Source organism: Cydia strobilella, chromosome Z (genome assembly GCF_947568885.1).
Source record: "Cydia strobilella chromosome Z, ilCydStro3.1, whole genome shotgun sequence".
In the NCBI taxonomy this organism is placed as follows: Eukaryota; Metazoa; Arthropoda; class Insecta; order Lepidoptera; family Tortricidae; genus Cydia; species Cydia strobilella.
The window spans coordinates 8,489,785-8,514,499 of record NC_086068.1 but is presented as its reverse complement, the minus strand read 5'-3'; the positions used below and the strand labels follow the sequence as shown (position 1 = coordinate 8,514,499).

At 35.1% G+C, this 24,715-nt stretch overlaps 1 protein-coding gene across 2 annotated transcripts in view; it reads right to left on the bottom strand.

Moving 5' to 3' along the window:
• The window catches only part of LOC134754194 (WD repeat-containing protein 47), a 105,668-nt gene extending 81,575 nt beyond the window's left edge, over positions 1 to 24,093 (bottom strand). The window contains exons 1-4 of one of the 2 annotated variants that reach the window (XM_063690337.1): positions 23,957 to 24,093; positions 18,259 to 19,741; positions 17,788 to 17,874; positions 14,064 to 14,106 (exon numbers count right to left, since the gene is read on the bottom strand). In XM_063690337.1, coding sequence (XP_063546407.1) covers positions 14,064 to 14,106; positions 17,788 to 17,874; positions 18,259 to 19,712 — 1,584 coding nt within the window. In that variant the 5' untranslated portion in view covers positions 19,713 to 19,741; positions 23,957 to 24,093. The remainder of the gene's footprint in view (positions 1 to 14,063; positions 14,107 to 17,787; positions 17,875 to 18,258; positions 19,742 to 23,956) is intronic. The other variant, XM_063690336.1, reaches the window with a different exon arrangement.
• Between the last annotated feature and the right edge of the window lie 622 nt (positions 24,094 to 24,715).

Sequence of the window (24,715 nt, the reverse complement as noted above, 5' to 3'; positions counted from 1 at the left end):
ACGGTTTAGGAGATACATCCCTAAAGTTTTTTTTTCTTTTTTTTGTCATTGCGTTTTTTGTTATTACTTTGGGGTTTCATAAAAGGGAACGAAAATTTTATTATTTTTGCGCCACCACGCACGGTTTAGGAGATATTATATCTATATATATAGCTATAATAGCTCTATAAAGTTTTTTCCTGGTTTTTTTTTTAAGTTTTAATTAAGGGTTTCTTAAGGGGAGCGAAAATTTGATTATTTTTGCGCTACGATGCACGATATAGGAGATACAGCTAATACAGCCCTATAAAGATTTTGTTTCTATAAAGTTTTTTTTCCTGTTTTTTTTTGTTTTTTTTTTAAGTATTAATTACGGGTTTCTTAAAGGGGTTTTTTAAATTATTTTTGCGCTACGACGCATGGTTTAAGAGATACAGCCATAGCAGCAATGATTTTTTTTTAAATTTTGCGTTTTTTTTTTTAAATATAAATTATGGGTTGCATAAAGGGGAACGAAAATTTTATTATTTTTGCGCTACGACGCATGGTTTAGGAGATACAGCCCTATAAAGATTTTTTTTAAAATTTTGCGTTTTTTTAATATAAATTATGGGTTGCATAAAGGGGAACGAAAATTTTATTGTTTTTGCGGTACCACGCACGGTTTAGGAGATACAGCTCTATAAAGTTTTTTTTCCTGGTTTTTTTTTGTTTTTTTTTTAAGTATTAATTACGGGTTTCTTAAAGGGGTTTTTTTAATTATTTTTGCGCTACGACGCATGGTTTAAGAGATACAGCCATAGCAGCAATGATTTTTTTTTTAAATTTTGCGTTTTTTTTTAAATATAAATTATGGGTTGCATAAAGGGGAACGAAAATTTTATTATTTTTGCGCTACGACGCATGGTTTAGGAGATACAGCCCTATAAAGATTTTTATTTTTAATTTTGCGTTTTTTTAAATATAAATTATGAGTTGCATAAAGGGGAACGAAAATTTTATTGTTTTTGCGCTACGACGCATGGTTTAGGAGATAAAGCCCTATAAAGATTTTTTTATTGTTTTTTTTCTTTTTTTCTTTTTTACATTGTGTTTTTTGTATATTACTTTGGGGTTTCATAAAGGAGAACGAAAATTTTATTATTTTTGTGCTATGACACATGGTTTAGGAGATACAGCCCTATAAAGATTTTTTTTTTAAATTTTGCGTTTTTTTAAATATAAATTATGGGTTGCATAAAGGGGAACGAAAATTTTATTGTTTTTGCGGTACCACGCACGGTTTAGGAGATACAGCTCTATAAAGTTTTTTTTCCTGGTTTTTTTTGTTTTTTTTTAAGTATTAATTACGGGTTTCTTAAAGGGGTTTTTTAAATTATTTTTGCGATACGACGCATGGTTTAAGAGATACAGCCCTATAATGATTTTTTTTTTAAATTTTGCGTTTTTTTTTAAATATAAATTATGGGTTGCATAAAGGGGAACGAAAATTTTATTATTTTTGCGCTACGACGCATGGTTTAGGAGATACAGCCCTATAAAGATTTTTTTTTAAATTTTGCGTTTTTTTTTAAATATAAATTATGGGCATAAAGGGGAACGAAAATTTTATTGTTTTTGCGGTACCACGCACGGTTTAGGAGATACAGCTCTATAAAGTTTTTTTTCCTGGTTTTTTTTTTGTTTTTTTTTAAGTATTAATTACGGGTTTCTTAAAGGGGTTTTTTTAAATTATTTTTGCACTACGACGCTTGGTTTAAGAGATAATGATGAGATGTTTTTTTTAATTTTGCGTTTTTTTTTAAATATAAATTATGGGTTGCATAAAGGGGAACGAAAATTTTATTATTTTTGCGCCATCACGCACGGTTTAGGAGATATTATATCTATATATATAGCTATAATAGCTCTATAAAGATTTTTTTCCTGGTTTTTTTTTAAGTTTTAATTAAGGGTTTCTTAAAGGGGAACGAAAATTTGATTATTTTTGTGCTACGATGCACGGTTTAGGAGATGCAGCCCTATAAAGATTTTTTTTGTTGTTTTTTTTTTCATTGTGTTTTTTGTATATTATTTTGGGGTTCCGTAAAGGGGAACGAAAATTTTGTTCTTTTTGCGCTACCACGCACGGTTTAGGAGATATAGCTCTATAAAGATTTTTTCCTGTTTTTTTTTTGTTTTTTTTTTTTAAGTATTAATTAAGGGATCCTTAAAGGGGAACGAAAAATTGATTATTTTTGCGCTACGATGCACGATTTAGGAGATGCAGCCCTATAAAGATCTTTTTTTTGTTTTTTTTTTCATTGTGTTTTTTGTATATTAGTTTGGGGTTCCACAAAGGGGAACGAAAATTTGATTATTTTTGCGCTACGACGGTTTAGGAGATACAGCCCTATAAAGTTTTTTTTGTGTTTTTTTTCATTGTGTTTTTTATATATTACTTTAGGGTTCCGTAAAGGGGAACGAAAATTTTATTATTTTTGCGCTACGATGCACGGTTTAGGAGATACAGCCCTAAAATGATTTTTTTTCCTCTTTTTCTTTTTTGCGTTTTTCAATCTTAATTAGGGGTTTCTTAAAGGGATTTTTTTAATTATTTTTGCGCTACGATGCACGGTGTAGGAGATACAGCCCTATAAAGTTTTTTTGTTATTTTTTTTCTTTTTTTTCATTGTGTTTTTAGTATATTACTTTGGGGCTTCATAAAGGGGAACGAAATTTTTATTATTTTTGCGCCACCACGCACGGTTTAGGAGATATTATATCTATATATATAGCTATAATAGCTCTATAAAGTTTTTTCCTGGTTTTTTTTTAAGTTTTAATTAAGGGTTTCTTAAGGGGAGCGAAAATTTGATTATTTTTGCGCTACGATGCACGATATAGGAGATACAGCTAATACAGCCCTATAAAGATTTTGTTTCTTTTTTTTTTCATTGTATTTTTCATGTATTACTTTTGGGTTACATAAAGGGGAACGAAAATTTTATTATTTTTGCGCTACGACGCATGGTTTAGGAGATACAGTCCTATATATTTTTTTACAATGCATGTGCTCGAAAAGTGCGTTTCCTACGGAGCCATATCGTGCGGAAAGTACTGCTTTTCCGCACTAGTGCTTTTTGTTTTCAATTTTTTTTTACAGTACATATGGTGCTACTTTCTCGCACTAGTGCGGAAAAGAGCACTTACCGTGCATATATCGAAAGTTTAAAGGGCCATATGTACTGTAAAACGTACGATACACGTGCGAATAAGTAATTCGCAACTCGTGTCGATTTAAAACACTCCTTTTAATAATTAAACTTATTTGCCATGACATGTTTTTTTATTTACTCGCACAATGCATAGTAAAACATTGTATGATACACGTGCGTAAAGATGACTTCCGCACTTGTTGCATAAATAGCAATTTTTTTTATCAAAGAATGAAAGAAAGTCACGGTATTAATAACCAAATTTTACTTTAGTGGTACCTTTTCCCTATCACTGTCACAAATGTATGTGGCGTTCACGTAAACGCGATATTTTTAAGATTTCCCTGCGCAATGTTGCCAGCTCGCTCGCAAATCAAACATGTACTTACAGTTCTTTTGCATAATGGTGACATTGTACAATATCTATGAGTTTTAAATAGGTAAAAGATAATTCGACGCATTCTTTGCTTGCTTGTTGCTTGTTGTTGTGTTGTTTGCGTAACTTCTTTGAATAAGTTGCGTTAATTTGGCGCACAGGCGAAGTAAACATGCGTTGCGTACGGCAAGGTCACGCCGCGGCCCCACCCTGCACGGCCTCCGTTGCCCATTCAGACCGCCCGCTAGCTTCGTTTGAACGCAAATAATATTTTTGTAATATTTGTTTATGCAGTGGATGGAAGTGACACAAATTCATACATCTTATTTATCTTGCATTTCAAATTAATAAGATGTGAACTCTAATATCTTTAATATTCTTTTGTAACGGTGACAGCCTGTTACAACAAAATCATCAAATATCTTATGAAGCTATGCCTTAATAAGACACAAAATCATTTAATGGACCTATTTAAACGATTAAATTCGACCTAAGTAATTTTTTTTAACTCTAATTTTTTTTTGTGTCATTTAGAATATTATGACATAGTATCAGATTGCAGTGGACGTAATTGACACAAACTATGTTTTCACGCTAAAAACACTATCCTAAATGCAACACAGTTACATGTGTTCTCTCGAATATTTTTTTCTCCAAGATAATTCAAAATAAAAAATAATTACCACAAAATAACAAATTACTAGAAAAGCAAATTATATATATGACACAAAACAAAATGTAAGATTTACATCTTAACAAAGTATTCATAAGCGAAAACAGAATTGACTTTAATATTTTTATAACCTAGGGGTCAAAATATAGCCAGCGGTACAGGTCTATCTGGATACAGGCATTATCAGTTGTTTATACTGCCTGCCTGCATTACAAATAATAATAATAATAATAAAATAATAGTGAGAACAGATCTCACTCCTTAGAAACGGTCAAAATATCGTAAGTAATACATGACTATTTTATTTTTAAACATCCGTTAAGATGTCCTAATCAGTCTGTCAACATAGCCATACCGAGGTATCCTATTCAATTTGCTTCTAACATTAGTCGCGAGAAAATAGTCTAACTAATTAGTCGATTACAAAATTTAGTTGTCCGAAATCAATCGGCAACTAATTTAGTTGCAACTAAAGTAGTTGCACTCTATACAACTAAGATTGATCAATCGTCGTTTTCAATCGTCAGTCGCAATTAATTCTTGTAATCTTAATCGTTAATCGTTAGTCGATTACATTTTGCCCATCTCTGGTATAGGTACATACTTCTGGCACTGTCCGTATCGATATTTTCAGACGTGACTGTACTGACAAATTAAAAGTACCTACAGCTCATAATTATGTACCTAATATATTTTCAAAGACAGCAGCAAACACCTAAAATGATACAATGAAAATCAAGTACATTATTTTTGTAGATTTTTCTGGTAACAAATTAGCTCTTACCCCTTTAAACCAAATCTTCGGAAGAACACTATGAAGAATGACATCACTTATATTTATTATTATAAAGTTATTGATTTAAACTAAGTATTTACAAATTTATACACAATACAGAACCGCATAATTATGCTTTGTGAAACATTTGTACAAAACTTTTTAAATATAAACTTTTTAAATTGCATAGACAAGTATGGCTGCGTTTAAGGAGACCTAAAATGTCAAAATAAAAATTAAATTATTAAACTAATGTTTTTTTACGTTTCTTTGTAAATATTACTCTAATTAATTAATTTACTTAATTTAAATATGCTATTAATTAATTTAAAATACGCTAATAACATTTATTGTTTACAATTACAACAAAATATTATTTAAGATAGAAAAATTGTATGCACGTAATCGATTATCAAGAAATTGTAATCGATTATATGCATACTAATTTCATATGTCTTTGTGTCAATATTTCATACTGGCAACAAAATGTCCTTGAACAGAAAAGTGCCACTTTGATCCCTCTTAGCAGGGAAGAAAAGTTCCCTTTTCGAATAGGTGATGTGAAAACAATATTGCACAGCACTCGGATGCAAAGAAGTGGATATATACTCGTGTCGTAACTAACTTAAAGTCATATAGTGCCTGCTGTTATTGCTCCCGTTGATTATAAGATACCTGACCCATGTAGCCTTATTTATTTTTAGGTACAAAAATAAAAATATGAATTTTAAGAATAAAAACAACAAAATTTATTAAATATTTTATTGAATCATCAATGTATTAATATGTAGTAGGCGTAGTAGCTTTGGATTAGAAAACAATGTTAAATATTAACTGTAACCGTTTTTGTAAAAAGGGTCCAATATTTAAAAAGTGGGTTTTATTAGGCACTTACATAAGTCAGGTACCTTATTTGGTTCAGTGTGAAAATAGCGATATCTCAGGGGAGTTTAAAATCAGTTTGACCTTACTAAGAGTACTATTTAATCATTTTGAATGTGTTGTCTTGTCACCTAATAGTAGTTTCAGTAGAACACATCTGTGCCTAATTCCCGCCATACATTGGACTGTTTTGTTCGGCCAGACACATATAATTTCAGGAAAATTGCACAATTGAAACTCATTGAGAAAATTGAAAATTTGATACCCATACGTAAATGTGACAAGTTTCCGAAAAGTTTCCAAGTGCAATATTCGCAATTATGAAAACTTTCCGACGGCGCATCAGTATGCCAGACGACACATCTGTCAACAAACTTTCCTTAACTTGTTGGTCAAGTTAAAGGCTTTATTTTGCCTAAATAACTTAGCTGCAGCGAGTTGTTAAGCCAAGCGTTGTTGTTAGTTCTGGTAAGTTTAATCCTCGGCAGAAATGTTTAGCGCCCTTTTTTGTGAATTATTTTACCCGTGCAGTCTTACACAATGTCTATATCACTGAACAGTCCTGTTACTGTAAGAACCCATTTTAGTAAAAATAGTTATAACAAGTTATAATAGTTATAATCTCGTTATAACTTGTTAACTGTATCGCCTTAATGAAAACGCGTTTTCACTAGTAAAACTAGTTTTCCGTATTGCCTCGGAGAAAACTAGTTTCAACTGGGATTTTTCAGTCAAAATCAAAAGTGCTATGGTGAAAACTAGTTTTCACTAATTATTCAAAATAATTTTTAGTTAGTTTTATCTAGTTTTGACTAGAAAAAGCGTTTTCACGGTAATCTGCCGGAGTGCCGGAGTTAAAAGATGGGTTACACGAAAAACTATATTCTGAAATATCATCAGTTCTAAGACAAAAGTAATCACAAGGATCATCCACTAGATTAAAAAAATAGAGGTGTCTGAAATGTTTTCGAATATTCTGATCAGCGTTAATCAAGTCGAGTCACTTTGATTCAAGTGGTTTCCGAGTTCCTAAGACGCGAATATTCGTGTCAGTTTTTTTGGAATCCAGCAAGTACAGTTCGCAGTAGAGTTTGATTGGCGGGTAACGTGTTCACTATGAAAGGAACTTGTTAAGGGTACGTATCTTAGGGGTGTGTAATGACTGATGATCGGTATAAAAATAAATAATATATTTTCTTTGGGTATAACAACATTTGATATACATAATTTCAAAGGGTATAATCACTCATTGTATATAATGCAGATTTGGTATAGTAGTAGCGGTTTGTTTTGTATAGGGGTCGCAATTCAAACCTAATCTACTTTTCTAGTAGCGGTTTTTTTAACAAAATTATTTATGCAATGTCTACGTGTAGGACAAAGTATTGGCGTATTTTGCATGCTTTACGAAATATTTTCTTTAACTCCGAATTACTATGTCGACTTGCGTATTAAGTAAAAGTAAATTAAACAGTTTATTAAGAAAACAAGCAGCTTTAAGATGATACCAATATTACACTAGAAAAAGTCGGCCAAGTGCGAGTCGGACTCGCGCACGAAGGGTTCCGTACCATTACGGAAAAAAACAGCAAAAAAATCACGTTTATTGTATGGGAGTCCCATTTAAATATTTATATTATTCTGTTTTTAGTATTTGTTGTTATAGCGGCAACAGAAATACATCTGTGAAAATTTCAACTGTCTAGCTATCACGGTTCATGAGATACAGCCTGGTGACAGACAGACGGACAGACGGACGGACAGACGGACAGACGGACGGACAGACGGACAGACGGACGGACAGACGGACAGCGGAGTCTTAGTAATAGGGTCCCATTTTTACCCTTTGGGTACGGAACCCTAAAAAGGCAAGCCAAAAAAGAACCAGGCTCGGAAAGTCGAAAAAATGGGTCCGAATGTCCCTTACGTAACGATGGAATGCTCCGTATACGCAAATGTTTTGGCTTAAACTTCGTATATGATATTATGGCCAAGAAAGAAAATCACACATGAGGCTTTAAGTCGCTGGTTACGCATATATCTCAATGAATATTTAATAAGTTTATTCGTAATTAATAATTAAATAATTAAATCGTAACTTCTTTCGTGAAATCCATTAAGAAGGCTTATATTAATCAGATTATATTACGTAACTGCTCCAATAACTAATTCTAAAAAACTTAAATGGATGCAATGGCGCCGTCAGCTATAAAATTAATAGTCAAATTAGCATACATAATACAAACTGTTAGGAAAACAAACATTTAGTTTTATATTAAAAACGGAAATTAGTTACGAGGCTATATTTCGTAAGTCGACAAGCATTTAATATGTAGACGGTTAAATAATAACATTCACATTACTTTAGTTTTGACTGTATTACTATACAGTTAGTCGGAATTAAGTAAAAACGTATGGAGATTATAATGGACAGAAGACGGACATTAAGAAATCTGCTGGACTAAACTGGATCAAAATACACGTCATACAGAGTCTGGTCATACAGAGAGACGTGGAAATTGATGGAGGACTAACCTAATTCACCGGCTGATATTGTTTTATATTTATTAATCAGATTAGTCAACAGGTGTTTTCAGTTGTACGTATTACACACACGTACACCGCAAGAAAATAGAGTTTGTCGTGTCACCTCGTTTTGAGCCCCTGACTGCCGCAGCCAGTACCGGAATCATCGGCGTCGACATTTCGAGTGAAGTCCAGTTCCGCGGCCATTTAGAGGGTAAGGCCAAATTAACCTGACCGATCGATCTGCCTGATCGATCTGTTGATCGAGACAGTATTTAACACCGGCCCACCGCCAACAGCTTTATACTGTTCTTATCTATGGGCAGGGGCACCCCAATACCAGCTTCTCCCTCTGGACCGCATACAACGAAGAGCGACTCGAATTGTCGTCTGCCAGCTTATTTCGGATCGGCATGACTCCTTGGCGCTGCGTAGATGTGTGGCCTCGCTCTGCATTTTCTATCGCATGTATAACGGGGAGTGCTCCGACGAACTGTTGTGATTAATCCCTACCGCTTATTTTCACCATTGCCCTACGCGACAACATTACCATCCTCACCACTTAGATGGTTGGCAGTCCTCAACTGTGCGTTTCTCCAGAAACTGCCTGCCTCGCCCAACTAAACTATGGAATGAGCTGTCGCCTGCGGTATTTCCTGACCGATACGACCTTCAAGAAGAGAGCGTATTCCCATCTTAAAGGTCGGCAACGCACTTACAACCCCTCTGATGTTGCGGGTGTTCATGGGCGGCGGTAATCGCTTACCATCAGGTAATCCGTCTGCTCGTTTGCCTCCTATATCATTAAAAAAAACGTATTTGCCAGTATTCTTAACAATACCTAGTATCCTTAAGTTATGATTGTTCTTATTGATTAGTGCCATAAAAGTACAGGTGTTGTTTTTTATTTTATTTTAGCCGGTTCCATTCCTGGGCGAGGAAAGCGTATTTTTTTAAATCTTTGAATGCATTTTTGTTTCTTTCCGAAAATAAAAGAATGTTTCTTTAAGTGAAATTTGCTATCTCCATTATTTAGAGTACTTGCCCTCCAGGTGGTATTAGAAAATTCCACCCTGTATACAAATATCAATATTTTTCCTGTACCGACACGTCTGAATATTGCGACAAGTATGAATAGTTTTCCGTTACGTAAGGCTTCACGTCGAAGTCACATTGCTACCGGATGGTGACAAACATAAATCATATAAAAAAAAAATAGGCATCACGTGTCCACCATCTTTTTATGAGCTGTAGCTATATTTGATAAAATTGTTTACAACCTATACGTACCTGGGGAGCTAGCAAAGTGATAATCGTTTATATAAAATGTAAATCGAAACTTATATAACGTATGTAAATTATTAATTTTCGTCGCATCATCGTCATTCCGTAATCGATTGTTATACTCGCTACGGCCCGAAATTGTTTCGATATAAAAAAAACTAAACACACAGTCAGCGAAGTTATAATGCCACCCATGCCATTTCCCTCTTAAAATCTGTTCGTATTAAAGGTCATACGGGGTCGTGTCCCCGTGGGGCCCACAGCTTATCAAAATGAAGATCGACAATCCCACACTGTGGATATGCCCAAGTGGCTCGTTCGCGTTCGTGTGTGGAGAAGTGTATTACTATTACTTCAAGTATGTCAAATTTACTCTAAGTTTATTAAAACAATTTTAGTGGCTGCGAAGTGAGACGTGTAAAGCTTTGCCAATATAAACACTCGAATACTTTTAATTTTTTTACCAACATAAAGTAAAATTAATAGGTAGCCGAAAGTAATCTTAAGAAAGGGGAGTTCCGAAGCAAAAACAGATTGGGATCCCCTGAATCCCCTGATCTACATTATCCTTATTAATTAATGCATTAATTTATGGCTATCTGAATGTGGAATGAGTTCAGAGCCTTTACTTTTATGGCTAGGCAATATCTCCTATGCAAATGGTTAGATATTAGAGGGATTTTCTAGCGCATTAATCCACTTTACGGCCAATAATAATTTATCACACACGCGTCAATAGAATAATGATGTGTTTCCATAGATTACAAACTGTAAAAACTTTACTGCACATGTTTTACGAACATTAAGACCTAGGCTTTATTTAATTTCTTGTGACATGATATGATACCGGAAACAATAACTATAAATGTAAGTAAATTATGACGTGGCCGTATGAAATTCAAAGTTGGTGTATTTGTGAACTGCTTTTTTAGGTCGGTAAAAATTTTTGTATCTTTCAGGCGATAAAAACTAATCAAAACACTTAATTCATTATATTTAGAAAATTATACAGCTGTATGCAATAATAGCGAGCTGAGTGCAATAACCGCGAGTAATAGGTCGGTCGCTGTATGAACGTCTACCCGCCACTATCAGAAATGCAACCTCTGACGGCATGTTTGATTGCCGACTTAAAGAGCTGCTATTATTGACATCGCATAGTGAAAAATACAAATATTAATATCGTATTTTTGTTTGATATTAAATTGTAAATTTTTGATTTTATATTATTGTATTGTATTTGATTTTTTGACATTGTTTTATGACTTTCTGACATTAGATTAACTAGGAAGCCCTAGTATTATATACAACATTGACATTTCATATTGACATTTCATATTTAAATTACTTCAATTCGGAATTTTACTACATTTTCTACATCTATGACTATTTATACATTTTATTTTTTTTGTTCACATTTTGGTTTGTATGATTATCTTATTTTTTGTTTTGTTGCTTATTATTATTATTTTTAAATTTGACGATCTTTTTGTGAATTTGTGATATTTTTAAGTGAAAATAACATGTAATTTCCAATTAGAAATAAATATATCTATCTATCTAGCAGTCAATGAGGAAAGGAAAAATAAGAGAAAACCATAACTTTAGATGAATAATATTCGAACTTTTATTATTATTCTTCTGCGTTACTAAACATTAATTCAAAATTAACCGTAAACTTTGCCTAAATAATCGGCTTATTTACTTCCTAACAGATACTCGTATTCTTAAATAATCGGCTTATTTACTTCCTAACAGATACTCGTATTCTTAAATAATCGGCTTATTTACTTCCTAACAGATACTCGTATTCTTAAATAATCGGCTTATTTACTTCCTAACAGATACTCGTATTCTTAAATAATCGGCTTATTTACTTCCTAACAGATACTCGTATTCTTAAATAATCGGCTTATTTACTTCCTAACAGATACTCGTATTCTTAAATAATCGGCTTATTTACCTACTTCCTAGCAGATATTCTTAAAACACTGGAAAATCTAATGAGATAACCCATTTCGTAAAGAAAATATGAAACTTTTCTGTAAGACGATCTTCCTCGCAGAGTGTACTAATGGCCCCATCATTCGGACTTGTTGTTGATTTTTGACCGACTACTTGGTTTGTTTGTGTTGTTTGCCTTAGGCTCTGATGATAATGCCACCCACGACTAACCATGACTGTCTAAAGCCTATTTTTAGAAATGATTATTTCAATAAACAAACTGCTATTATATTTCTCACTACTGGTAGCTTTCACATAACAGTAGAACATAAGATATAAACAACCACGAAAACGCAAGCATTCGCCCTTGTATCCCTTTCCATAATCGGGTAACAAATAATGGTTTCGTTTACCATTGATAACAACGTGACGTGTTTAGACGGCTTCGGCCTTATTTAAAAAAAAAACAGTGGGCTTTTCAATACATAACTACGGGTATCAAATTTCCTGCATATCTCTACCTCTCATCACCTAATTTTAAAGGATAGTCATAATCGCAATTTGTTTGCAAGTATAATAAAAACTTTAGGGTCCGCAAAGTTTGTTTCGCTTCGATGCCTGTTGCGTAATTTCGAAAACATTTTGTCTCAACTGTGACGTTGGGGCCCATTTCATGAGGACTTGTAATACAAGCGGAAGTCTCTTTCTAATAAAATGAATTAAAAAGGGGCTTCCGCTCACAAGCTGTTATGAAACTCGCCTCTAAATTGATACCGAAAGCCTGCGGAGAGCAAGATGAAAGCTAAGCTGCAAAACTAACTTCCATCAATTACTTACTGCATAAGCTCGAAGGGCCTAATTCAAAAAAGGGAGGAGATTCTAGTAAAAATTTCATAGTCGGGATAAACTGATTTAATTTTTTTTTTCAATAACACCTGTTGACTGTTCTACATATAGTCTGTTTCTGTTTTAATTATAAAGTGCTATTTACGCCATACATTTTCTATGCAAGAGACAAATGAGCGTTCCATACTATTTCCCATGTGCAGTAATTCATAGTTAAAAAACCGGCCAAGTGCGAGTCGGACTCGTGCACGGAGGGTTCCGTACATTACATAATTTTAACAATGTATTTTTTATGTGAAACGCGAGTGAAAGGTAAATTGCGGTTTACGATTTATAACGTATTAAAAAAAACTACTTACCAGATCTCGTTCAAACCAATTTTCGGTGGAAGTTTGCATGGTAGTGTAACATCATATATTTTTTTTTTGTTTTATCATTCTCTTATTTTAGAAGTTACAGGGGGGGGACACACATTTTACCACTTTGGAAGTGTCTCTCGCGCAAACTATTCAGTTTAGATAAAAATTATATTAGAAACCTCAATATCATTTTTGAAGACCTATGCATAGATACCCCACACGTGTGGGTTTGATAAAATTTTTTTTTGATTTTCAGTTCCAAGTATAGGGAAACCCCCAAAATTTATTGTTTTTTTTGTGTGAAAATCTTAATGCGGTTCACAGAATACATCTACTTACCAAGTTTCAACAGTATAGTTCTTATAGTGTCAGAGAAAAGTGGCTGTGACATACGGACGGACAGATAGACATGACGAATCTATAAGGGTTCCGTTTTTTGCCATTTGGCTACGGAACCCTAAAAACAGATTATAGAAGATTCTCCCGCGATTAAAAAACAACCAGATCCTAAGTAACTATATTTTCAGAAACCATTTCGGGATGCGTAGGTATTCCCCTTTCGGCGATGCTATACGAATTTTCTGAACAAAACGTCTATGAGATAAAAACATCCGAGAAGTAACGCCATCTCTTCAAACTTAATTATAGTTGTGATATCAGGGAAAACATGGCGCAAACTTGCATTGAAGGCAAAGTTTATTTCTTTGATTTGAGCATGCAGCGCCATCTAATGATTAACGCTGCAAATGCGGACAGTGATATCTGTTGAACATTGTGAGAACTACTGATCCGTTGCGTTACCTGTTGTCAGTCACCTTTGCGAATTGTCCCCCACTAGACATTTCTATCGTTTAAATCGGTAGATGGTGCGTTACTGACACAAATTACAGGGGGTCGATTTTTGAATTTCTTGTGGCTCCCTTCAATTTATTATATCTCCACTACTAGGCATTTGAAATCTACTAATGGAATTGAAAACGAGTGGTCAATCCCAGTATTCATTCCCAATTTCTCTTGCTCGTATTTCAGCAATATCAAATCGTCGTTGTCCACAGATTTTCGAGTGACGAAATCGAGCCCTCGAAATTCAAAAATCGGCCTCCGATTCTAGCACATTCCTTTGTCTGTGGATTCTGTGGTTTCAGTGAACATGTTGTTTAAAAATGAAACATTCGCGCGAACAAGAAAGAATTATACAATATTGCCAAACATAACTACTTACGTTTGTCTGTTCTCTTACATCTGACTCGTCGTTGTCATTTTTCCTGCAAAAAAAAAACATTATCTTATGAATCGCAATAAGACCAATATAATAAATTGCCGCATCAACTACATTTTCTGTACAGATGGCCCAAAAATACATTGACAAATATTTTTTAGGGATATTTTTGTTATTTAAAAAATGTTACTTAATATTAACATGAACATAATAAATAACACATTATTAATATATGCATACACTTCGTCTTTAATAAATTCAGTAATTTAATTAATAAATTAACAATTAAAACATCAAACATTTAACTAAAACAAAACGTATTATCTTCAAAATATAAGCCTTTGGCTTTTGCAAACATTCCTTAAAATTACCAACAATATGCTGCAGTAAACAACTTGTCAACGTATTTTTGGGGCATTCGGTACGGTATTTTTCAAACTCAAAGGGTAGGCTGACACATGTCTAAAAGGAATTATAGGGTTGTGACAATGCTGATAAGAAACGATTTTTTTAAGATTCTCGATTAAATCTGCAAAGGCTATATAATCGATTGACGCGACTGAAACGATTTGACACGAGCGGAATAGATTCGGTCGATAAGTAGAGTCAAATTCTATTGCAATTGATTTCCGTTTTGCATAATGAAACTCAACAATATTAACATTAATCTTTTTATTATTATAACATAGTATATTTTGGTGATTTGTGTCTATTATAATGAGATATTCTACGCTACGAAAATATTTATTTTTGTCTTATTGGGATACAAGTTATTTTTGTTAAAAATGATTGGTCTGAAACATCAATGGCATGAAATGAAAAAAAATTCAAATGTCACCCGACCCTTCGTACTTGAAAAAGACTATAGTGGCGAAGCTTAGAACTACATTTAAGTACAATGGCTTGGCTATTATCCTACCGCCTACTATTCGACATGGATTTTAAAATACCTATAGTTTGAGACAATTGTGAAATTGTAGAAAATGAAGGCTAAATTATTTAATTTCACGCCCTGTTACTGTTGAAACTTTAGATATCCTAATCCTAGGCCCACTGACTATCAGTTCGCCGGACGATATCGGCCTTTCAGTTAGAACAAAAATTTGACAGTTCCGAACAACTGACAGGCCGATATAGTCCGGCGGACTGATAGTCAGTGGGCCCCTTTAAGATGGCGTATAACAACTCTAACCCTTATATGTGTGTGGTGATCAAATATCGTGGGGTCAAACCTCGGTTGTACTTTATGGAGCAAAAAAAATCGTTCGCGAAAAAATTCAAAAAGATGATTAAAAATTCGGTCAGGATCCTTATCATACACAAATGGTTCTCTGCCTTTTCGCCGAAAATTGTAATGCCGAATTTCACTTACCAACTAACTTTTCGCAGAAATCTCATTTGGGCGAATTTCATTTCCCAACTTCCAACCTAACCTAACCCAACCCAGTACGTCATTTTCATTTCCCAACTATGGGGTTGGGAAATGAAATGGTTGCGAAGTAAGGTTATGCCAACGATTGGTTTGTCAAATGAAACTTTGGCGTAAAGTTGGTTGCCAAGTGAAATTCGGCGAAATAAATTTCGCCAAAAAGGGAGTACAGCTACACAAATACACAGACAAGAGATTAAACAATGCGGAATACGGATGTAAGTACTGAATAATTCTTTCTAATCGTATTTTCTCGGAATCCTGTATTTATCATGCTATTTTAATACAGTAAATACGATGGAAAAGGATTATTCACTACATTTGTAGCAATTTCACTCGTATTTGCTTGTTTTACAATATTGACGTTAGTTGGAAATTGCTCATGTTCCACACTTGTTAACAAATAACTGTTTTTTTTTTTCTAATAAGTGTTATAAATGGATACATCGAAGTGAAGAACCATTCGCAATAAGCAGCCTCTGAAATATTATCTTAGTTTAAAGAAGTCATAAACAAGCGAAGCGCGCGATGCTAAAGCAAAAAATAGTTATTTTCGCGGTCGAACGAACACAACCTGTATGTTACTGATTCTACCTACCTTACCACCAATGTTACCAACTCAGGAACTTAGCTGTTAAATTAGTTGTGGAGCCTGTCAGCTATTTAAAAAAATCGTCCCCATATAGTTTAGCCACACTTAAACTCCCGTCTAACAACTTTCAAGATCCGAGTTGGCAACAATGCTAACCGTTCCAGTGCAACTTGCAGTAACGTTATGGGCAATCAGTTGAGTCACCCAAGCATCAGTATATTTAAACTGATTGTCATTGGTTAAGCGCGTATTTCGACTCAACGCTTGACGCTTTTCGTTCTAAATTCTTTACGAATAGAGTTCCAATTCTAACCAAAAAATCACTAAGACTCAAGCTAACCGTTACTAACAACACAAAATGCGGAAAACGCTACTCTTTGTTTGCATAGAACTAGGCGGTTAGGAGAGATTGGTTCTTAAGCAATTACTCCTATATATTCAGAACAAATAGTATGCTCGCTGTACCGCGAAACCATCATGTGCTCTTTTTGTTATCCTCATCGGCGATCCTAATGCGGTTCCAATAAGATATAATTTCGATTGATGCAATTGTGGGATGCAACTGTATCGTTAGAGTAACGCGATGCTTCAGCGCATTCTTTCCGACACCTACTTATCGCTCTTACTTAGTTGTTCTCTGTATAATTGCCGGTAGGATTCAGCGTGCAACCAGTATTTGACCATTCAAAGCAAACGCGCAACCGGAGCGAGAAATCTCTTCGAAATTGAAATAAAATTAAGGAGAACGAAAGTCGTCTATATAGCTCAAGAGTGTACAAGCAATGGGCAAGGCACATAGCACATAGAACCAAGGGCCGTTAGGGCAGAAACGTTCTTGAGTGAAGGAAAAGTATCATAAAACGCAGCTTAATAAAACCACCAAAAAGGAACCACGGTCTCGTCAACAATGCAAAGAACTATTGTGCCTATGACCATCATGCACTATCGGTTATTGTCGGCGTACTTTGGGGGAGGCAACTGTCCAGTAGTGGACTTTTATGGCCACAAAAATGATGACACAAGGGGCAAAATCTAAATATTCATACAACCAATGTTTTCCTTTTAGATTTGTACGATAGCAACATAAAGTTTAATTAAATTGCCATAGTAAATAGCACGACACTACCGCCGCAAATTGTCGTGTATATAACACCTTCCAAATGCACGTTTTGACTATTATTATATTTACACTTCAATTTAAGGAATTGTCAGTATACCTTGAAGTAAGGTTGAACTCTGACATACTTAGAGTGGCGCTGACTAATGTAGATATTTTTGCTGTGCCTATCACTTTACTGATTTTCTAACATTACTGAAGAACGGATTGAACGTTTTTCGCATAGCAGAAACTTGTAAACAAAAACGAAACAGTCACTAAATGGTAAACAAAAAACAATTTTATATGCATTCGTTGGTATGTCGATATCTTTGTCAATGGAGTATGCATGTGTAGACTCCGCTGTATACATTACGTGTTCAGATCGACCCTTCGCGCCAAAAATTTCAAATTTGCCGGCCTTTTCTACTTTGCATGCCAGAGTATATATCTATATACCTTTATACTAGATAGGTACGGTACTAACACACAAACGACGGACGCAATGTAAAACATTCGCGAGCGAGTTACGACTTTCCGAAAATGATCACTCGGATGACGCATTCTTCCAAAGAGTGACTACTCTAGTAATGAGTCAGTGTGGAGTTACCTCATGTATTGCTGGTCCGTCATGGCGGGCCCGCCCGGCGGGTACGTCGCTCCGGGTGGCTGGCCTGGAGAATCGCCATGCTCCATACTGGAAAATAATAATTTATGATAAATTTTCTCCAATAATATTTTATTACTGAATTTACATTAATATGCTGCCATCACTACTTATGGATATAATTCTAAAAAAAAACTGAGGTCATCTTTGGACTTAATCATCACCAGCTCTATGACACCATAACATCTAAACAAAACTAAGTAAAAACTTGTAATAGTAATAACTTAACGTTTCGTAAAAATAACATTAAGATAATTAGAATAATTAGATATTTCATTAACTTAACATGCATGCGAATGAAGATAGCTAGAAATATGTCAAGGTTACTTGAAAGTTTAAATCTTAGGGAGAAAAAAGAAAAAAAAATAGACTTGTTAAATTTATTATTGGACAGAGAATGTCGAGGCAACTCACCCTTTTTGTCTCGCGTCTGCTGAGCAAAGATTTCGGATATAATCGTCGCATTCCCGTTGCTTCTGAATCTGGTATTCTTTGAGCAGTTCTCGTCTAAAGTCTCCCTCCATCGCAGGCAACAGCGCCGACTCGGGCTGCTGCGGCGTCCGCTCTGCCAAAGACGAGCGTTCAGTCGACGCCGCGGTGGTAGATATAGACGTCGAGGCCGAGTAATCCTGCCCTCTGTGCTCAGGCGTCGTCGCGTTTGAAGCACCCACGCTATTCCCTTCATTCGTTTTTCCCTCTCCGATCGGCTTTAATTTCTCCTCGATCGGTTTTAACGTATCATCCAAATTGTCGAAAATGCTACCACCATTATTATTGTCGAACAACCGATCGACGGAAGTGTTCATCAGTTTGCTGCCTTTTATTCCTGTCAGATGAAAGCCGGCGAAACACGACGAAGACGGGCCGTAGTCGATAGCGGACAGGGCCATAACGGCCGGGTGGCGCGGCGCACCGTCGGGCAGCGGGCGCAGCGAGCGCGTCATGGCGTCGGCGGCCGAGCGCGGCCTCCTAAACGGCATCGCCAAATGCGGGAACGTTCGAGGCTTAATCGGTGTCACTAACATATGCTCCGTCCACGACGTATGCAGCGACGGACGCTCCAATTTCTCCACATCAACATTCAGCATTCGTTGTTCGAAAGGCACGCTGAACGTTTCCGCCGGTATCGACTGCAGCCATGAAAGCAAACTCAAATCAGACTCGTCGAATCCCGAACCGTCCAGTAATCTGGAAAAGTTTACCTCGTTCGACTGCGCCTCCTTAGACCCTGTAGCCTTAGCCTGACAATAATTAACGCAGGACTCGTACAATATACCTTTAATAAGAAGTTGCATGAGTCGATCGTTCTTTGCGCACTTAGATACCGTGCCGCTAGACTTCTTGTCGCACGGCAAAAATTGTTCTACTAGAGGATAAACCTCGCGGAAGCACTGGACGCGAGCGTTGCTCGGATTCCATTTCTTAAATTGTGCGTGATCAGTAATGCTAGGTAAAGTTAATAGTAAACATAAATTTGAGTATTCTTCTTTAGAGGGCGCTAATTTTTCTAAATCGCTTAGCACTTTGACGACCTCGTCGACAATGTTTTCGACATTGTTGTAGGCTTTTATTTCTGATCGTATGCAGAGGAGTTCTATGTATTTATGTCTGAGGATAGCGTAATTGAATTTGTCCGCTTCGAAAGCTTTTAGAGCGCTTAGGGGTTGAATGAACTCGAGTACGTCGTCCCACTGGCCGTCGAGGATTAGTTGTCTGAGGAAGAGCACGTCGTCCGCGAAGTTGCCGTTGATGACGCCGGTCTCGCGCTCCAGGGAGAGCTGGGTGATGTGCAGGTCCCTGTTGTGGAGGAACTCCAGCGCAAGCCGCACCACGTCGTCCTCGCGCAGGTTCAGGTGTGTAGACGGCATTTTAGCTTGGTGCTTTATTTAAACTCTACCTACAACAAGAGAAATGTTTGCTCAATATTTATTTTAAATTTTAAAGTGACACTTTTATTCTATAATCGCCTCAAATTCTTTGATCAGTCTTTAGCATGTCGCATTAAAGAATTACAGCATTATTAAAATTCTACTATATTTCTAGTACTTAGAGTTCAAGTCTATAAAATAAGCTTCATTATCAGACTAAGTTTACAGTACTTAATTCACGAAGGCTGATATTTGCTTGTAATTTCATACACAATTTTAAGGACAGTAGACCTTATTAACCTTAAATACTTAAGGTTTAATCTATCAATTCTACGGTGAATGGCAAATATTCATATCATAATACGCAGGAAGTTTTCATACGAATTTTTGTTTTCGAACGTCACAGACATCACGATTCCGTCAAACATTTCCCAACGGTTGGCTTACCTATTATTATACTTACTTCACTCCATTGTTATGAGAATGACTTCATCAAAGTCACTTTGTTTGTGTTATGTTATACTTAGAAATAGTTTTATAAATATTTGATTATGTCTCTAGTTTACATTTTGCTACACTATCGCATTGGGCAACTGTTATGATAGCTGTATCGTTATTATCAATAAATAAATCTCGAAAACCCCAGTGTTACGTGACTGTGAGATCCTTAACAACCTAAGTGTAATCGGAGAGCTTACTTATACCGATCGCTTTAGCCCTAATAGACAAGCGTATGATAAATAAGCGATATTAATAATTAATTACAGCGCCATTCCGTGTTGAGTAGCTGAAATAATTTGGCGTTGAACGAGCTTTTGTAAGATAATTAAAAAGGAAATTTATTAAGAGGCCGGTGTCGATTTTAGTCGCAAAAATGTAAAATTGATAGATTTAGTCGGTGAAATTGTACACCTTTTGTTACCTAATTGAAATAACAAGTACTGGTTTCTATTAGCACGTCTTCTTATCTTACCTTTTATCAGATCAATTATTTTAAAAACAAACTCACTAAATTAGTAATGTTTGCTTTTCTGATGGACGTTTAGGTAAACGCGCGTAAAGCACTGATTTTGTCGCTCTTATTTGTAAATTTCGTAAAGTTTGGACGGCTAAACATGGTAATTTTGTATTACACATATCCTGTACTTGACGTTTATCAGACTACTTTTTTATTATTATGACTTTGAAGTAGTGTAAATGAAAGTTAGACGAAATCAATTTTCTCCAGAAATTACTTCAAAACAAGTGACAATTTCTCTGAAAATCGACTTAATTTCAACATAATTTTGATACTTAAACAATCTACAACATTTGCTGAAACTATTCTTATACATCAATTTGTATAATTTACCACCATACATTTTTGATGAATTTTTAAAAACTGCCCCTTCTTTTCATATATTACCGGTGTCGCACGCTCGCGACCTCATTATTACAAAACGTGTATAATTTCAACGACTAAATCTCAATTTTAAATTTTTGCTCCAAAATCGACTACGGCCTCTTAAGTTAAGATTAAAAACGCGATTTTAATACCCTATATCGTTTTCTTTTTTCAGGTTGACTGGTAGAGAATGCCTCATGGCATTAAGTTCACCTTTGTAAACTAAGTTTTTCTTTTGTGCAATAAAGTATAAATAAAATAAATTTTCTGTAAATATTCAGTTAAGTCCCTACAATCCGAAAAAAAAGTTTCATTTGCATCGTGGTTTCATAAAACCACACAATTACTTTTTTAGCGTGCAAGCTTTGCCGACGCAAAGATTGGTTATTATGTACAGTCGCCATCAGATATATCGGAGCGGCCAAGGTGTTCACAAATATCTGAACACGCACTCTAACGCCTTGATAATAAATGCGTGTTCAGATATTTGTGAGCGCCTTAGCCGCTCCGATATATCTGATGGCGACTGTACCTAGGTATGTATTTATATACAAACAATGTTTAAGTGAAAGCATAGCACATTTGGGTTTAATTTATATACTTTAATAAAAAAGGTTGTCAAAACTAACTCACATTAGCAATAAGAGACGATTTACTAAATAAGCATAAACTAACCATTTGACTTAAGGCCATTCCCTAAACCAGAAGGCGAAAAATGTTTTTATATGATCATATTTTTCTAAGAGACGTTGATATTCGTAGACGTGGAATAAACATATGTAGTTATTGATTATATTATCTTTCATTTATAAGAATTGTAAGCTTCCTATACACGAATTATGACACTTCGCTCGATACAATTAATTCCCAAAGTTTATATTATCTTTCATTTATAAGAATTATAAGCTTCCTAAACACGAATTATGACACTTCGCTCGATACAATTAATTCCCAAAGTAGCCTCTAACTAGGACTTTTAATCCAACTTTACTCGGTTATTTATTATGTGATACTATAAACAATCAGCTTTTAACGCTAACTATTTATATAATTACAGATAATGGTCAATATTTCATTGCACACTTAAGTGTCACTTCAAAGAATACCCCTTTAGTAAATCGTTCGTGTGCAAACCTCGTGTTAATCAGTATAGTATGGTCAAACATTAAAATAATTATGGTTAACGTTGTGCAACGAGTTAGACGTGGGTATGTATACAAATACTGTTATTGTGTTGTCAAGGCAACTAAACTTGCGGCAATTGTTAAGAATGGTGGCCACATTTTTCCGTTTGGATGATATAAAGCAAAAAAAATTAAGCAAAATAAAACTATGTGACATAGACCAGATTTATACATAACGTCGGGTGCGAATACGTTTGTGCCATAATGGGAAAAGAAGCAAAAAGAAATATTTTTCCAAGTTTTACATTTATGATATATTCAACTTATTTATCATTTAGACACATATGTTTACTATTTATAGTACCATACAAATATTTTGAATATAGTGTTAATCAGTAAATGTCAGCGTTTTGATCAGTAAATGTTAAACATACAATCAATGTTTCACTCAAATACCCTATTGTGCATACTCTTAATATAAAAAATCTACATGCTGTGCAGACATAAATAGCTTGGCCCTAATTATCATTGACACAGGCAATCAGGTGGCTATTTGTGGTGAAGAAAGTTATAACTCCTCAAAACTAGGTCTAACCACAGAATAAGTAATATTACTACCATACAGAAAGGACACTTCCTACAAACCTGAAGTTTGACAGCGATTCAAGGACGAATCATGCTGTCCTTTTCTTATGTATGGTATCATTATCTTATATGTGGTCATACACGCAAAGGGAAGTCAAGTTGTGCCAACCCTAATAATTGTTTGGAGCAATGCTGAGCCGAACAGAGCCGAGTTTGCTCAAAAGGAGTGTCTCCCGACTGGTCTAACATTATGTTAATAGATGATCATAGCAAGCCCAGTCTAATAAGACACCCAAACCATTAGTAGACCCAGTGTGTTAACATGTAAATTATCTTAATAGATCATCATAGCAAGCCCAGTCTAATAAGACACCCAAACCATTAGTAGACCCAGTGTGTTAACATGTAAATTATGTTAATAGATGACCATAGCAAGCTCAGTCTAATAAGACACCCAAACCATTAGTAGACCCAGTGTGTTAACATGTAAATTATGTTAATATATGACCATAGCAAGCCCAGTCTAATAAGACACCCAAGCCATTAGTAGACCCAGTGTGTTAACATGTAAATTATGTTAATAGATGACCATAGCAAGCCCAGTCTAATAAGACACCCAAACCATTAGTAGACCCAATGTGTTAACATGTAAATTATGTTATTAATAAAGTTATGAACTAGTTTATGTAACCAGTAAGTTAAACATTATATTAAATATGAATGTTTAAGACCAATGATTCGAAAGAATGTAAACCACTTCGGCAAATAAATAAGAAGATTAATAAGCCTAAGTTGACTTATAAATTATTCCCGCGGGGAAAGCCTGCCGTGTACTTAGTGAAATTACTGGTGCATCTCTGACAGGTAACGTACGGCAAAAAGAGAAAACATTTAGAATTTTTAATTAACACTTCGCTGTAAGTAAACGAATAAATGTATCGGTCCATATCCGAAAACAACTACAGAACAATCAGCCACCTACACAAGCCAACCTTACCATAAAAGCTTAAAGCCAAGGTCCCTTGAAAATATACCTCATTCGTTTTAAATATCATGCAAAATAACAAGTAACAAAACAAGATATACGGTCCCGACACGATCATTGTTTTACAGTTAAAATACGTATTAAAATTATATTCAAACTAATTTACCTTCTGGTTCCTATAAGTATCCTGCGTGGCGCTAAATTCACACACACACAATTCTGCCTACATTTAGTGTTATCTTTGAGAAAAGTATGTAGTATATAAATATTATTACTTTTTTACTACATTTTTTTCACTAGAGAGACGAGAGCATACGAGAGACGTTGCTTGTATCACTTGTATGTAGTATACCTACTAGGTATTACTAGGCCTACTGCCTACTAGCTGACTGCTGTGCGACGTAGGGCAAAAAAAAAACACATTGTCTATGCCCACACCACGACGTCCACCGTCCAACCATCTGCCGAGTGGATATGAAATCAGAGTATTCAGAGCAATTCAGAGTGCCGATCTAGCAAGATCTAGTCAACCAAGCGTATCGAGTCGGCTGTACATTACAACTATTTCCGATTTTCCTTTCTGATTGTCAGAGCAATTTTCCATTGAGTTAGCTTAGGCATTTCTGGAAATTTAAAATCAGTGTAACAAAATACACTACAGCCCGTCTGGTCTAACCTATACACACCGTTTGATCTAGGGACAAAACCAAAGAGTGAAGTAAGTATAATGACAAAACATACGCAATGCGACAATATGATTGGTCGAGAAGATTTGTAGCCCACCATATACCATACTAAATTTACCATAACTACGGTGGGGAATACAAAAAAATGTGAAACTGTGACAAGGACAAACAATAACAGCGCTTTCTCTGCTACTCCTACTGAAAGATACATAAGACTATCCCGTTCGGTCATTTCCCTT